Source organism: Polypterus senegalus, chromosome 15, assembly GCF_016835505.1.
Source record: "Polypterus senegalus isolate Bchr_013 chromosome 15, ASM1683550v1, whole genome shotgun sequence".
NCBI classification, from domain to species: Eukaryota; Metazoa; Chordata; class Cladistia; order Polypteriformes; family Polypteridae; genus Polypterus; species Polypterus senegalus.
Window position 1 is genome coordinate 124299226 of NC_053168.1, and position 17084 is coordinate 124316309.

The following is a 17084-nucleotide window of genomic DNA, read 5'->3' on the forward strand; positions in this document are numbered from 1 at the left end:
GTGCATTGCAAAATGGACGGGGCGTGTGTGAAACTCCGCGCCTGCGTAGCACTCACGGGACGGAAGGACAATCCCGACCGCTTTTATATAGAAGGATTACACATTTATGGTAGCTCTTGGGGAACAACAATGACACTCAGAAATATGAAATTTTCATTAAGTTATACTCTACAGCATTAGGATTAGGGACTTCAATCTTCTTTTCATTTCAGAGAGCACTGTCATCTAAAAATTTAAATTGAACTCTCCTTTACCATGCACCCAAATGCTAAGAAAGGTTAAAAAAAAATGCAGATTTAAAAATGCGTTTATTTACAGTGATACCTTTCCAAATACATAATTTTACAGAAAAATCCCAACAGAACTAATTTTCAATAACTGATTTCATATCTCAAAAAAACGTATGTAATAAATCATTAAATATAAACTTTAAATATAATTATACAAATATTTACAAAATATGCACATACAATGTGTTTTGCCATTTATTACATTTTGCTGATTACTTCATTCAAATCACTGGAAGAATCATTACTAGGTATTGTAGACTCTATATACACATATACAGTATGCACTTGGGGTAGTCATTTAAAAATATAAAGTGATACTCTTAACACAGGTCTATATAAAAACAGAGTAACAGACAGTAATTATTTGGGGAAAAAACAACTATGTTTCATGTTTACCACAAACCCACCTAAGCTCCTGTTCTGTTCTCAGGTCTGTCATATTCACTATTGTTCGCCAACTACACTGACAAGAGTAGGCTCGTGCACCTCTTTTTTTCACTAGTTTAGCTTTTAGCTTATTAGGATCTGGCATGTTGTTCCTAAAGAGAAATGAGACAACAATATCAAAAACGTTACATGAAATTATCGACAGGCAAAATGTTCCTACTTTAAAGATTTCTCAAAGTATTGCCAACATAATATTTTCAAACAAAAATGTCTGAAATATAAACCTGCCCCTCACTAGATTTTGTACAGAAGAAGGTACATGAAAGTATAACATTACAAGCAGTAGCTATTTTGTGTATTCACTCTGCAGTTTTGAGCAATGGATTTTAAACTTGTCTATGTAAATACATTAAATATTTTTTATTTCCTTTATCTGTCCATTTAGTTCTGTTTTATTGGTTACATGTAATAGGATTTATATTTAAAGTGCTTACTCTTACCTGAAAAATAAGGAGTCACAGGATGGGTGCCATTCAAAATCATCAAACGACGTTACACGGAAATCACAGGCAGTGCATCGTAAGCGATTGCAAGACCTGAAGAGGAATAAAATCTTTGTAAAAAAAAAATCAGACTGCACAACTTGAAAATGATGATCAATATAACACAAGAGTTAAATTATTTTCAACTATTACGTAATTTAACAGGATTAAAATGTTCCTTTCTAAGATCAAGACAGACCTATTTTTCATTTAATTAGGTAAAATTAGCTTTTGTCTCCTTTGTTGTGCAGTACTTGACAAGTAAACAAATCAACATTTTATACACAGCAGGATACTCAAAGGTTTTACATTACAAAGAAAGACAAAGAACTGTTGTCATTTTCACACAGATATTGATATTGTCAGATGCAAGAGATCTGAAAACTAAATACATTTATTCTTGAAAAATCAGATTAAAACATTTACACACACAAATCCACAAAAATCAGTTAAGAAAAAAAATATTCAATTCTAAATATAGAAACAAGCAACAAGAAACAAATTATACAGGGATTTACATACCTTCAGCCACCAATGTGTGTATGATTATTTATACATTAACTAACAAAAATGAATAAACCAAGTTTTCTTATATCAAAATGAAAATTGGATACATTTGTGTGTATAACCTAATGACCATAAAGCGCAAGTAAAGATACATAATGAAACTTAAGTCTCACCTTTGGGAAATGCTTGTTGCTATTCCACATGGCATAGCACTCCCACCCAAGAACACTGGAGAACACCTATAAATGAAAGATACAGTATATTAAAATATATATGCATTTAAAAATCTAAAAAAGTGTTTAGAAAATGTTTTATTAAATAAAGATGCTATACAGGAAACATACTTCTGAAAAGATGAGGCAACTAAATATTTCCCTTTCCCAGAAGTACTCCATTCCAGAATATAAAGTACTTTTAAATCTGACTTGGGCCTGCAACCCTACGTGTTATGAAAGTGAGTGGAGTTGCAGATCATTTTGTCAAAATGTGCCAGATCTTCACTTTTGCTCATGCACCAACAATTGGCATTTTAAGAGTTTTTGAGCATTTCCAAGTAAACATTTACAAAATAAGGCTAATGAGATGCCATGCTACCAGCTTTAAAGAGACATTAACGCAACAGTGGCTTACAAGGAGCTTTGTTTAAAATATTGATAACTTTTCCTCTTTTTGTAGGTCAGGGAGATTTTTACAAATATAAAACCGACATTAACGTTTGCTCAATGATCATTATACGTTCTAATAAACTTTTATTTAAATTGTAATTTGAGAAGTAACAGAAAAGCAACATAATCTTGGCATGCATCAAATTAACATGTATGCCTTTTGTTTCTTCTGCTATACTGTAAGTTGATAATTTTGGTAAATGTGCATTAAAAGGAGAGTAACAATATCTAAAACGCATGTGGTTATAGGCCTTCAATACAAGCAGCAAGCAAACATGGTCTTCTGTGTTACAGGAATACACAACTATAAAATTAACTTAGTCTTGGTGTTGTGAGGAAAAAAAGGGCATCTGGAAGGGAAACGTGTGCTCAAGGCTTACTTACAGAAGGTTACTTGGAAAAATTAAGCTCCATTGGAACAAAAATATTCGAATCAGCAAAAAAAAAAAAATAAATTGGACTCATGACAAAACATTTTTCATATATTTGACTGTTTTTCTAAATATTTATATTTTCAACCAATTTTTCACAAATACAGAAAATGCCAACTGGGAAAGCACAAAGTAAGTTTAAACTTACAGTAACTATTGCTTGCAGGAATAAGACTTCAGTTTTAACTTCAGACATATAAAAAGAAAGAGTTGCAATTTACTGAATAACAGTAGTAGTACTAGCTAAATTTCATTTCCGGCGCCACATCCGAGTGGTAGCCTTTCCAGCAGCTCTGTATATGACTTTATCTTTTTACCTTTTTATCTCTATTTTTCTGTATTTCACTGATCACTTCTACCACTTTCTTTTATGTGGAATTGCTCCCTGGACACTTTTTACTATTTTACTACTTCACATGGATTTTTACACTCCGAGAATCGCCTATTCAACTAATCAGCTTAAAGCACTGAGAAGAAATGCTTATGCTTGTGTGGCTCCTTATTTACCTGACGAGGTAAGAAGACGATATCGGGGCAGCCGAGCCTACGCAAAGATAAAAGATAAGATTAAATCGAGACAACTTGAGAGAAAATGGCGTTATAAACCGTCGGTGCCTTCTGTGATCCTGGGAAATGTGAACTCACTACCAAATAAGATCGACGAACTGGCTGTGCTGGTGAGAAATGTCAGAACCTACAGAGAATGCAGCTTGCTGTGTTTTAGTGAAACGTGGCTAACAACTACCATCCCAGATGCTAACGTGGAGCTACCCGGGTTTAGCACAGTTAGAGCGGACAGAGACGCAAGTACCTGTGGAAGAAGAAAGGAGGAGGACTCGCTCTCTATGTCAATACAAAGTGGTGCAACTCAGGACATGTAAACGTTAAAATCTCCAATTGCTGCAGGGACATCGAACTGTTGGCCGTAAGTCTGCGTCCCTATTACTTGCCCAGAGAGTTTGGACACGTGATTGCTGTTATTGTTTACATCCCCTCAAGCTTAACGCGAGATGGCGAGTGACATCATCCATTTCGCAGTTGCTAAGTTAAAAAAAAAAAAACAGCACCCTGAGGCACTTGTGCTAATCGCTGAAGACTTTAACCATGTAACGCTGGACAAAACATTACCTGCCTTCTCCCAGTATGTGGATTGTAACACCCGGGAAACAGGACTATCGACCAACTGTATGCAAACGTTAAAGACGCATACAGCGCCATCCCGCTGCCTGCGCTTGGGAAAGCAGATCATAACCTGGTTCTGCTTCAGCCTCAATACAAACCAAGAGTGAGGGCGCTACCTACAACCACACGCTCATTCAGGAAGTGGTCCCTGAGGCAGAGCAGGCTCTGAGAGACTGCTTTGGAACTACAGACTGGGATATATTGCTGGGTCACATAGTGAGAACATTGAAGAGGCTGTTGAATGCACAACTGATTACATCAACTTCTGTATGGACATTGTAGTTCCAGTAAGAACAGTACGCTGCTATGCTAACAACAAGCCATGGATTACAAGTGACATCAAGGGCCTTTTGAACCAGAAGAAAAGGGCTTTTAAAGGTGGTGATCAGCATGAGCTCAAGCGTGTGCAGAAGGAACTCTGAGTCCAGCTCAGGGCGGCGAAAGAGCAGTACAGGAGAAAGCTGGAGCAGAAGTTGCAGAACAACAGCATGAAGGAAGTGTGGGATGGGATGAAGATTATCACTGGCTGCAGCTCAAGCGGGTGCCGCCATCGAGACAGACGTGGAGAAAGCAAACCAAATGAACAACTTCTTTAATAGGTTTGATCACAGTAACCCACTCTCACCTTGGAGTACTGCATCCTCCAACCATCCTTCTGCTGATACCAGCATAGGTGAGACATCCCCACCCACAATTACAGCAGCCCAGGTGAGCAGAGAGCTGAAAAGACTTTGTGCCAGCAAAGCAGCGGGTCCAGATGGTGTATCGCCACATTGCTGAAGGCCTGTGCGTTGGAACTGGGGAGTCCTCTACAGCGCATCTTCAACCTGAGCCTGGAACAGGGAGAGTCCCAAGGCTTTGGAAAACATCTTGTATCACCCTGTCCCAAAGGTATCACGTCCTAGTGAGCTGAATGACTTCCGGCCTGTTGCTCTGACGTCACATCTGATGAAGACCATGGAGCGGCTGCTGCTTCACCACCTGAGGCCACAGGTCCGCCACGCCCTCGACCCTCTGCAGTTCACATACCAGGAGAAGGTGGGAGCAGAGGATGCCATCATCTATATGCTACACCGATCCCTCTCCCACCTGGACAGAGGCAGTGGTGCTGTAAGAATTATGTTTTGGACTTCTCTAGCCTTCAACACCATCCAACCTCTGCTCCTTAGAGACAAGCTGACTGAGATGGGAGTAGACTCACACCTGGTGGCATGGATTGTGGACTATCTTACAGACAGACCTCAATATGTGCGCCTTGGGAACTGCAGGTCTGACATTGTGTTCAGCAATACAGGGGCGCCGCAGGGGACTGTACTTTCTCCGGTCCTGTTCAATCTATATACATCAGACTTCCAATATGACTCCTGCCACGTGCAAAAGTTCGCTGATGACACTGCTATTGTGGGCTGCATCAGGAGTGGGCAGGAGGAGGAGTACAGAAAGTTAATCAAAGACTTTGTTAAATGGTGCGACTCAAACCACTTACACCTTAACACCAGCAAGACCAAGGAGCTGGTGGTGGATTTTAGGAGGCCCAGGCCCCTCATGGACCCTGTGATCATCAGAGGTGACTGTGTGCAGAGGGTGCAGACCTATAAATATCTGGGAGTGCAGCTGGATGACAAATTGGACTGGACTGCCAATACTGATGCTCTATGTAAGAAAGGTCAGAGCAGACTATACTTTCTGAGAAGGTTGGCATCCTTCAACATCTGCAGTAAGATGCTGCAGATGTTCTACCAGACGGTTGTGGCGAGTGCCCTCTTCTACGCGTGGTGTGCTGGGGTGGCAGCATAAAGATGAAAGACGCCTCACGCCTGGACAAACTTGTTAAGAAGGCAGGCTCTATTGTAGGAGTAAAGTTGGACAGTTTAACATCTGTGGCAGAGCGACGGGCATTAAGCAAACTCCTGTCAATCATGGAGAATCCACTGCATCCACTGAACAGTGTCATCTCCAGGCACAGGAGTAGCTTCAGTGACAGACTTTTGTCACCGTCCTGCTCCACTGACAGACTGAGGAGATCGTTCCTCCCCCACACTATGCGACTCTTCAATTCCACCCGGGGGAGTAAATGCTAACATTACTCAGTTATTGTCTGCTTTTTTTTATTTTTATTTTTTCATTTTTTCATTTTTATTACTACTTAATTTAATATTGTTTCTTTGTATCAGTATACTGCTGCTGGATTATGTGAATTCCCCTTGGGATTAATAAAGTATCTATCTATCTATCTCTCTCTATCTAGTGAAATCCATTACGTAATAAAATCAGCAAAAAAAAATTGCCATATTTTCATATTGTGGACCAAGGATCAGATGATGATACTGCATACAATATTGTGGGTCCCTACCAATTCTTTCCCCCATTAAAATCCATTATTTTTAATACAACCCTAGCCCAGTTTCAATGTTTGTTTCCATGCAGTGAATGTCCTCTGACTTGACTTTGATCATTAAACACAAAATAGACAATAGTCACATTTAAAACTTGGACCCATTCATCATTTCTCATTTAAGTAATACAAAAGGACTGTTAGCCTTATTATTAAAATGAATAATTTAAAGAATCTTAAAAGCACAAAATAAACAATCAACAATTTTAACATCCTTTTAAAATTCCCAAGTTCTTATACAGGACAGTTGGGAAATTCCAGATGTAAAATATATAAAGAACTGTTGATGTGTTGCAAGGCTCTTAGGCAAGTGTTACATATTCAAAATATAATTGTTTCTGTATCTGCAGATTAAATACACAGTGAATTAAGCATTTACAATAAATCTTCCAACTTTGAGTATTAGTCACTGAATCACATTTTCTACAAAGGTTTAATGTAAAACGGTATGTAGCCTGTATGTTATAATTAAATATTAGTTTGCTTTCAGAAATACTTCTCTGCCACAAATAACCCCAATACAGGGATTTCTGAACGCATTTCTGATGAAAGTGTCATCCAAATATCTTGACATTTTCTTTTTTTACCCTCTCTTTCTGTTGTTGGTACAGGTCTGTGTGTCCAGGTCTGTTAACAGCCACACTGAGTGCTGGATTCAAAATCAAGAAGTACACTGCATCTGACTCTGAAGAACAAATTCTTTCACGATTTACACTTGAGGTCCGAGTGTAAACAAAGATGAATTCTACTGTCATTTGCACCACCCTGTGATTTAAGAATAAGGCTACAGTCTGGAAAACCAACAATATACTAAAGAGTAAAGTTCATAATATTTCAAAATCTAGGATATAAACATAGACTAAGGTGTTCTTACATTCACTGATGGTGGTTCATTTACTAAGTGGTTAACTGTTTGCTTAACTTACTTTCTGCCAACTGCAGGACAAGGTACCTTGGTATTTGAACTGCTTGTTGTTTTGACTTTCTGAAAAAGAAGAACATATTACTTTAATTTTTAGCTTATTGTCTTAAACACAACTAATTCACATAATCATTTTTTAATATTGGTTTCCCATTTTCAATACAAAGAATTACTGTTATCATTGTTTTAGTTATCCTGGGCAGAAGAAGAAAAAAAAATAATTTAAACTTGACAGAATCCATCTGATGTCCCAGGCGGTTTCTGGAGAAAGTATTTTTTATATCATACATGACTGGAGTCAAATGCGCTTACACCAGTGTATGCTTGCTGCATGTACTACTGTAGTTTAGCCTTCAGGCCAGCTACAAAACTGAGCAATGACCAAGGCACAGCAAAAAAAATGTAAACTTGCTTGATGAATGCCAATTGCACATTATAGTCGACCCCCGAAATTCACAGGGGTTACGTTCCTAGACCACCTGCAAATTGTGAAAAAACGCAAATTTTGGATGTGGTCAAAAAAATGTTTTATAGTTTAAACCCTAAATATGCCCCCAATCAACACTTTGATTTCATTTCAAACTCAGCTTAATACATTACCCTAAAAATATATATATATCTGGACAATATTCTTATTTTTTACGGTCGTTACCTTTTTGGCATTATCACAGAAACTTACTGATACGGTACTCTTGATCGCTGCCTTGTTCTTCTTTATGTAGCATATGTATGGCGTTATTTCAGTGCCACTATTCTGAGCACACGTAAAAAAATATTGAGCGCACGTAAAAAGATTGCAAGTGCAAGTGTTGCATTTTGAAGAGAAATTTATTTTGAGCGTACAAAAGCTGAATTTGAGTGAACAAAATTCATTGCTGCGTGCAAAAATGTATTTCAGTGTTTGCGCTTATCCATATACACACACACAATAGCACCCCCTCTCGCTCAGTTTTTTCATTTGCGCTTGCTCGCAATGTGTTGCTTGCGCTCACAACATTCTCTGCTGCAAGCGCTCAACTCTCTGTACACCGTTATAAGTGTGCCACAAAACCAACCAATCACAGACTTGGTTTCAAAAATTCTGATTGGCTCTTACGGTCTCCAATCAGCTCGCTAGCTGCTGCATTCCGGAAACAGTCAGTTGGCATGGTTGTATAATGCAACTACATTATACTACACCAACGATAGTCTTAACAAATAATATATTTTAAAATAAAATAATTAAAGATATTATCTGCAAATTGGGGTTTAATTGAGTTTAGCTGGATTTAGCTACATTTCGGACTGTTTCCGGAATGCAGCAGCTAGCGAGCTGATTGGAGACCGTAAGAGCCAATCAGAATTTTTGTTCACTCAAATTCAGCTTTTGTACGCTCAAAATAAATTTCTCCTCAAAATGCAACACTTGCACTTGCAATATTTTTTTACGTGCGCTCAGAATAGTGGCACTGAAATAACGCCATACATATGCTGCTTTTGTTGATGCCATAGTGGCACGCTACTGCGCTGTAACTTTTTAGTTTCCGGAGAAAATCCAGTAGTTCAACCTTCTCCTGGATGATCTTAAACTTCTTCTGGCGCTTAGGTTCATTGCCAAAAGTCTAAAAAATTTGCAGGCCGTTTGATCAGCATCTTAGGGATTTAAGAAGAACAAAACGAAAAACACGAGAATGCTCAGCGAAACACTCAAGATAGCTACACGCAACAAACTGTTATGATGCGGGGAATGCTGGGCTGCATCGGCCGGAGATGCATCAAAGGGCAGCAGCCAATCAGCAGCAAAAGAAATGAATAACGCTCTCGGATTGGCTACTTTCAAACTTCCCGCCTCTGAGTACAGGGGTATTTCACCATCCCCAGCTGTGTTTTCCTCTACGGTTGCTTTGTGTTCTCTCTACAGAACAAAAATATTTATGCAGAAATTTAGATGAATGCACTTTTGACATTCTTTGATGTCCTTCTGCTGTGAAACATTCTGACCTGTCGTTGTTTACACGTCTTAAACTACTATTATCATACACTGAGTCATGCTGCTATTTCTGTACTACCTCACACTGTGTTGTATTATCTATATCTATTATTTATTTATTATATGACATATTTATTGACTATATTATGTATCTACAGTAGATTGCATAATACCATACACTGCATCAATGTTCATATTGTTTACTACATGTCAATATTGCTACTACTTATTTGTCTTGTCTTTGCACAATGTCTTGTCCTGCTTGTTTTAATTTTAATTTTTTATTTAAATTTTAATTATAATCTTAATTTAAATTTTTATTTTTTTTATTTGCACTTCATGTTGTTACACTGTGGACCCTGAGCTTTGCAATTTCGTCTATCTGTATACTTGTATATGGTTGAGATGACAATAAAGCTCGCTTTGACTTTGACATGTATTAGTAAATTATATTATTCTTAATAATTTAGCATTAAAACGCATGAAAAATTACATATTGCCGCAAAACAATGCTATAAAAAAATTGTGGAGGATATTTGTGGTTTCCGTGAACAATTATTAGTTAGGTTCTAAGGAAAAATCCGTAAACAATTAAGGCCACGAACTCTGAACCGCGACTTCATGGGCATCGACTGCAATTAAAAATGTCATGCTGGACACTTCACTCAAGGAGGCAACTCCAGAAAAATCATCTTAGATATAACAATAAAATGAATACAAAATTCTCAAAGTGTGAGAGGAATAATGGAGAAATTCCAAACATAGTCTGAAGACAATAAATTGGACATAAAATAAAATCTATTCAGGGGTCATGACTGTTTAAGAACACTGAAGTGCCAATATTCACTTATACAAATAAACTCGGAGAAATCCACAAATGATACATTAAACAAGGAATTCAACACTGTGGTGAATTTTTCGGGAAATGAAGAACTGCCAAAATAGAAATTCCAGGGAATTTTTGACAAAATTGTGAAACCAGTCATGAAGAGGATCAGCTTATAATGGCTGTAAGTACTAATTTTCTAAACATTACTTTTTAGGATCCTCCAGATCTGCTGATTTGCCTAAAGAAACCTGCAAAGGACATCCCACTCATTTTAAATTTTTAAAATCGCTCATTTCAGTTTAAGCAATGACTTTACATTTTCGCAATTGTGAAACCGAGCCAAATTAAACTACTAATTTATTGATGCAAAACAAAAATCACCCACATTTTGTTAAGTGGCAAACTCTGATTAAAATATTTCAATGGAATTGTGCCATTTAAAACTAGTCCAGAATTTCAAACAAGAATGACAAGTCTGGAGTTGAACAAAACAAATTCCTAAGGCGGTATAGGGAAAAATCCAAAAATCCAGCAATGCAAAACCACCTACTATAATCATCACAAGTAACCACTGCTACATGATATCCTTACAATATACAAATGTACGAGGTGAGACACAAAAATTACCGGACTGGGCTTGGGGCTTTCCTGAAAAACCATCTGGAGATCGGCCGGAAGTGAATCATAGAACTATACCCCCTCCTACACGCCCTCTCAAACCTCTGACCGTTCTGGTATATCCTGTGAATAGCCCAGTCAGTATTCGAACAACAATCGCTACACAAGTTGCTGTAATAAGGTCGGGTGAAAGAAATCGAACAGCAAATCAACATCAAATTTCTCACGAATTTTCTCTTTTTCCGTAAAGCGGTTTTTGACTGACAAAAACATTCCTGTCCTCGATCATCCTCCCTATTTGCCTGATTTAGCTCCCTGTGATTTTTTTTTTTTTTAACTTGTTCCCAAAAATCAAAAGTGACCTAAAGGGAACACATTTTTCTTCAGTGTATGAAGTGAAGACAGAAACTGCAAGCCTGTTGAAGAGCCTCAAGTAAGAAGTCTTCCAGCACTGTTTCAATCAATGGAAGATACGAATGGAGCGGTGTAGAGATCGGGAGAGAAGGGGAGTAAATAGAAGGTGACAATGTTTACAATGGTGTAATTCATCAATAAATACTTTTTCTTTTAACCAATCCGGTTATTTTCGTGTCTCACCTCATATACTAAATTTCTTGTATAAAGCTGAATTTAGCCCTAACTCTTCATCAAATTAGAAATTATTATTTATCATACTATGCTATAAATGTGTACATTAAATAAGCTGTAAAGGAAAATAAAAAGAAATACACTCAACACTACTGTAACACAAGCAAAATACTTACAGACATCTGAACCTCATCACAGTCTGCAAATATTTCTTCAATGAAATCATCGATATCACCGTAGTCATTTTCTTGAGTTAGTCTAGAAGAGAAAAGGAGAATACACTTATCCTGCAGTCCTTAACCATTTGTCCACATTTACTATTTGGGAGACATGTAAATATCTTGCACCCATACACACGGAGTTGACACAGAATTGCTAGTCAACCTGACACTCGTGCTTTTGGTTGAAGCAGAAAGAACACCCATTCAGATATCGGGACAAACGGCAGATGCGACTGAAAAGTGTTGTAAATTTCCGACAGCACAAAGGGCAAAAAGATGAGTGGGCCTCCAAAAAAGGCCACAGTTACCCTCGCCGCAGAAAACAAGCTTCTTATAAACCAAACCTTGCTTACAAATTGATTTTAAAATACTGTACAGCCAAGGTATTGCTAATCTTCACAACAGCTATTACTGCTTGAAATGAATGTTTTTCTTTAATTTACTAGTGGTCTCCGCCCCCTGCTGGCTTTGCTCGCCCAAACCCGGGTTTGGTTTAACGGATATTCAATTTAAAGAGTTTGTTATTTTCATGGGAACTGTTACATGTGCATTATTTTCAGTTTTACTTGAAATCTTTAGTAAAAACAATGCTTGTCCTTTATTTCCGGTCCCGGGCGTGGTTAAATCTTTCTCGCATGACGTATAACGCTGCTCACGTCGTGGGCGGCTGAACACACACTAAGGAGATGCCATCGGATCATCTGCTGTCTTTCTGCTGCTGCTACCAACGAGCTGTGTGTTCTTTTTGTCACGCTGCACACCGATCATTTAAAAGCCTGTATAGCAGCTGTACATTTGCCACTCTGTGTTTCTCAGCCGCTCGCGTTGTAAAGGGGGATGGGGCTGAACGCACACTAAGGAGATGCTGCCAGATCATCTGCTGACTTGTTGCTTCTGGCGAGCTGCGTTTTCTGCTTGTCGCGCTTTGCGTCGATCTTTTCAAAGCCTGTACAGCAGCTGTCCTTTTGCCACTTCGCGTCTCTGCCACTTGCGTTGTGAAAGGTGGAGGGGGTTTTGAACGCACGCCAAGAAGATGCGGTAGGATCATCTGCTAGCTTCCTGCTCATGCTGGAATTTTTTTTTATAATAGAGAGATTATTCACATATGGCTGCAAAGCTCCATTTTCAGCAGCAATCCCTTCCGCGCCCTAATAGCCAACTCCCTTAGCTTATCCTTAATTAGTCATGTGTACACACTAATTGGTTATTAGAGAAACCTTTGTAATTGCATTAGGATCATTGAAATCGGTTACCCTCTTCATTTTAGTTGCAAGGTTAACTCACATTCATAAAGTTCAGTTCTGGGATCAAAAATGGCCAAAACAAAAGAGCTTTCTCAAGAAAAATGTCAGTCTGTTTTTTGCAGAATGAAGGCTATCCTATGTTACCGATTGCCAATGTAACTGAAGATTTCATACAAAGTTGTCTGATAATGGTTTTCAAGGAAAAGGGCGAAATCAATCTAACAGGAATTGGGGATAAAGGTGGGGAAGGCCCAGGTGCACAACTGCATAATAGGAGAAATGCGTCAAAATCTGCAGTTTGAGAAACAAAACGCCTTACTGGTCCTCAGTTGACTTCTTCTGTGAATACACGCCAAATGCCAGTGTCATCTACAACTGAGAAAAGACGATACTGGGATGTTGGCCTTAAGAGGATGGGTTTCAAAGAAAAAACTATATGTGAACCTAGTAAATTAAAAGAAAGGGTTAAAATGGGCAAAAGAACACTGACATTGGGCAGAAGATGACTGGAAAAGTGTAATATGCTCCGCCTCCTGGAGTAATTTTTTCCCCCTCGGTTGCACATGACACTGGGATTTGTTGTGTATTTAGAGAAGGAGATAACCGAAGACCAGTAAGGCAGCTGTTTCTCAAGCTGCTCACTCTGGTGTCCTTATCCCTGTATGCAGTTTCCCAGCTGGGCCTTATCCAGTTTGCTCTCATCTCTCAAAGACAGTAGAAGACACCTTTATATGAAATCTTCAGTTTCTTGGAAATCTGTCACGTGGAATAACCTTCATTCTACAAAAAAACAAAAAACAACAACAGAGTGGCATGTTTTCTTGAGAAAGCGGTTTCAGTTTAACCATTTTTTGAACCAAGAACAGAACTTTAGGAAAGCCAGTACCTTACAACCCAAATGAATTGAATATGAGGTTTCAGCAGTGGTAATGTCATTTCAAAAGGTTTCTCTAGCAACAAATTAGCATGTAAGCATGACCAATTAAAGATATGATAAGGGAGTTTAATCATTAGGACTCTCAAGGAATTGCTACTGAAAATGGCGCTTTGCAGTCATACTTATGTGAATCTTCTTCATTCGGCTGCTCCCGTTAGGGGTCACCACAGCAGATCATCTTCTTCCATATCTTCCTATCCTCATTATCTTGCTCTGTCACCCCCATCACCTGCATGTCCACTCTCACCACATTTACAAACCTCCTCTTTTCCTCCTCCCTGGCAGCTCTATCCTTAGCATCCTTCTCCCAAGATACCCAGCATCTCTCCTCTGCACATGTCCAAACCAACACAATCTCGCCTCTCTGACTTTGTCTCCCAACCATCCCACCTGAGGTGACCCTCTAATGTCCTCATTTCTAATCCTGTCCATCCTCGTCACACCCAATGCAAATCTTAACATCTTTAACTCTGCCACCTCCAGCTCGGTCTTTTGCTTTCTGGTCAGTGCCACCGTCTCCAACCCATAGCTCCACTCTCTTCATCTTCCTCCTCTCCTCTTTCCTCCAGACATGTCTCCCCACTCTTCTTCTCCTTCTTTGGCCAACAGTAGCCCAATTTCCACCCTGTTGACTAACAGTACTGGTGGTGGTGGTCGTTGTTAACCCAGGGCTCGACCGTTCCGGTATGGAAATCCGTCTTGTTGATCTGGCAAAATTTTACACTGGATGTAAAAGGGGCCTGAGTTGCCTCGAAAGCTTGCATATTGTAATCTTTCTAGTTAGCCAATAAAAGCTTTTATTGTTTGAATAACCAAAGTGCCCGTCATTGCCTAAGTATATTTCTATAATAGGTTAAGGTAAAAAATATATATATATATATATATTTACAGTTTGTGTTTTATAAATGTTTACTGGCTGAAGTGCTGGTGTCCCATCCATCATCTTCACTATCTCTCTATTAATTCCCCTCCTGTCATGAGTCCAGAATTTGCTCTTTTTTAGTATCTGATTGGATTCCATACTTACGGTAACTCCTTTGCTGACTTGTAACAATTAATTCTTTGTATTTCTTGGTTTACTGTGGTCCCGTGAATAGATGTTTAAGCCCACATTAATCTGCCGGATTACTGCTTGAATCGATGTGGCATGCAAGTTGTGCAAAACTTCCATTTTTTTGCGTTGTTCCCTTAGAAAAACTTCTATTCATGAGGAAACCTTTGAAACTCCATCATCTCTGTATGTTAGGTTGCATGTAATATATATGCATGATTTTGTGAACTTCTAGTCTGCTGTGTTGGAGTAACTCATGTTTTTTGTGGCGTTTGCCTTCTGATTATGCCTTCCTGACGTAACCCTCCCTATTCATCAGTCATACATTATGTGAATAATAAATTAAAATTACTCATTTCAAGCAGCAATTGCCATTACAAACACTAATAAAGCCTTGGCTATATATTTTAAATCAATTTAAATGGTATCTTGATAATAATTTTACCAAAAACGTGACAGTTTCTGGATGACCCCAAAGGCAAGTGAATGCACCTACAAAATTCTTTACACTTTTTCTAAAATTATACGAATGACTGCTATTTTAAAATGCTACTTTTGTTGTTTTACTTTTCTGCCATTACTGTATAATAAAGTTAAATACAATACTGAAAAGCTCTTTTCACTTAACTTTAATGATGCTAATTTTGACCGGCTCAGTAAATCTAAGCTCAATGATTTCATATAAAAAGATTTCTTAAAGAAAATAAAAAGAGCAGTGTAATAAAAAAAATGCATGGAAATAATCAGTCTATTTTTTATGTGACGTCGGGTGCCCTGTGCTAATTCTTCTAATCCTGCTAATGACTCCAACCGCACAAAGGCGAGTCGGACCGGGCAATTTCTGCTAAATTAAAGCTGGACACAGTGGCTGCAAAAATATAAATCGCGTTTTCAAGTGTTAAACGTAAACCCAACGGAGCGTAAACACATTTTAACTCTTAGAAACACGCGATTACTTAATAGCACCAATAAAAACAAATTAAAAATTGGCTCTAAACCACGGAATAACAAATGACAACAACGTTAAGCTAAATGTTCTTGAGTATTAAAGCGGACACGCAGGCAAACGTAGACAACTTTGGTTTAGGTAATGAAACAGAAAAAAGGGAGACCTGGATTTTTCTTTTCCTCGCTCACATCTGGTCTCTTTCACCTTTGCCAGGTTGTTGGCATCGTCCTTCCTATCGCAGGGAGACGTCAGCAGAACATTTTTGCAGAATTTCTTTTCCACCTCATCCAACAAATCATCCAAGTCGTCGGCCATGACTGCGCTGAGTGCGCGGGCGAGCCACGGGTCGCCGTTGCCTAGAGTCCACGAGAACGCGCACGTAAAGCTTGGAATACGTACGCGTCGGACAGTCGCAGACCAATTGTGAATTTTGCACTGTTACTGCCAGTTATCTTTGTTTGTTTGCTAATTATTGCTTTTAGATTTATCGTTCTCTTGTTTTAATTTTACTAATGTTGTTTTATTGTAAGGTGACCTTGAGTGCTAAGATTATAAAACGGGATTTTCTAATGGCCAAATATAACCAAAACAATTGTTCAGCCTTACCTATGAAATGTAATCCCCCGGGATCTGGTTTGGAGCGTACAGAGGCTTGTACAATCCCAAGCAGCACATTATTCATTACTTCACTCCACAGCAGTGCCACTCGCAATATGGCGGCGGCGTTGACGTACAATGCTGCTGGTCATGCGGCGTCTAGTAATTCTATGTCTGTGGTCGCAGATTTTAAGCGTATTAAACGCAACGAAGAAAGCCTGCAATTGACCGTACGTATGAAACAACACTCCGTGAATATTTACAGGCAGACGTATTCCAGTGTGCCCTTTTAAATGGACAAAGACAAATGCTTGCACATGTTACGTCAAACGAAATATTCTGATCATATACAGTGCTCTGAATGTAGATAAAAAAAAACACGGTTAAGCATATTTTGTTCATCTCAGATTAGATTAAATAAATTTTAGTTTGTTGTACCTTTTTATGGAAAAGAAACTACCGTAGTCGGCAGGATTCGAACCTGCGCGGGGATACCCCAATGGATTTCTAGTCCATCGCCTTAACCACTCGGCCACGACTACTTCCGTATATTTTGTACCTTGTAGATTTGTGTAGTATATAATTTTTTTTGTAATAGATTATGTATGATAATAAATAGAAGACTAAAATACACTGATATAATAAGGTGACCATTCGTCCCCGTTTTCCGGGGACAGTCCCCTTTTTCGGACAACTGTCCCCACTCAGAAACATGTCCCCGTCTTGTCCCCGGTTTAAGCTGGTTCACTTTTTCTCACTG

At 38.6% G+C, this 17084-nt stretch overlaps 1 protein-coding gene and 1 non-coding gene across 2 annotated transcripts; both read right to left on the reverse strand.

The window, feature by feature from the left end:
• Positions 1–289: 289 nt before the first annotated feature.
• On the reverse strand, positions 290–16135 carry c15h8orf37 (chromosome 15 C8orf37 homolog). The gene is made up of 6 exons (XM_039737437.1): positions 15891–16135; positions 11502–11583; positions 7326–7384; positions 1900–1965; positions 1178–1273; positions 290–829 (listed from the first exon to the last, which is right to left on the reverse strand). Exons 1-6 carry the CDS (start codon positions 16040–16042, stop codon positions 670–672), a joined length of 615 nt encoding a protein of 204 aa, XP_039593371.1. The 5' UTR covers positions 16043–16135; the 3' UTR covers positions 290–669.
• Positions 16136–16784: 649 nt separating this feature from the next.
• On the reverse strand, positions 16785–16866 carry trnas-aga. Its single transcript has one exon. It is a non-coding gene; the product is annotated as a tRNA-Ser (tRNA).
• Positions 16867–17084: the final 218 nt, after the last annotated feature.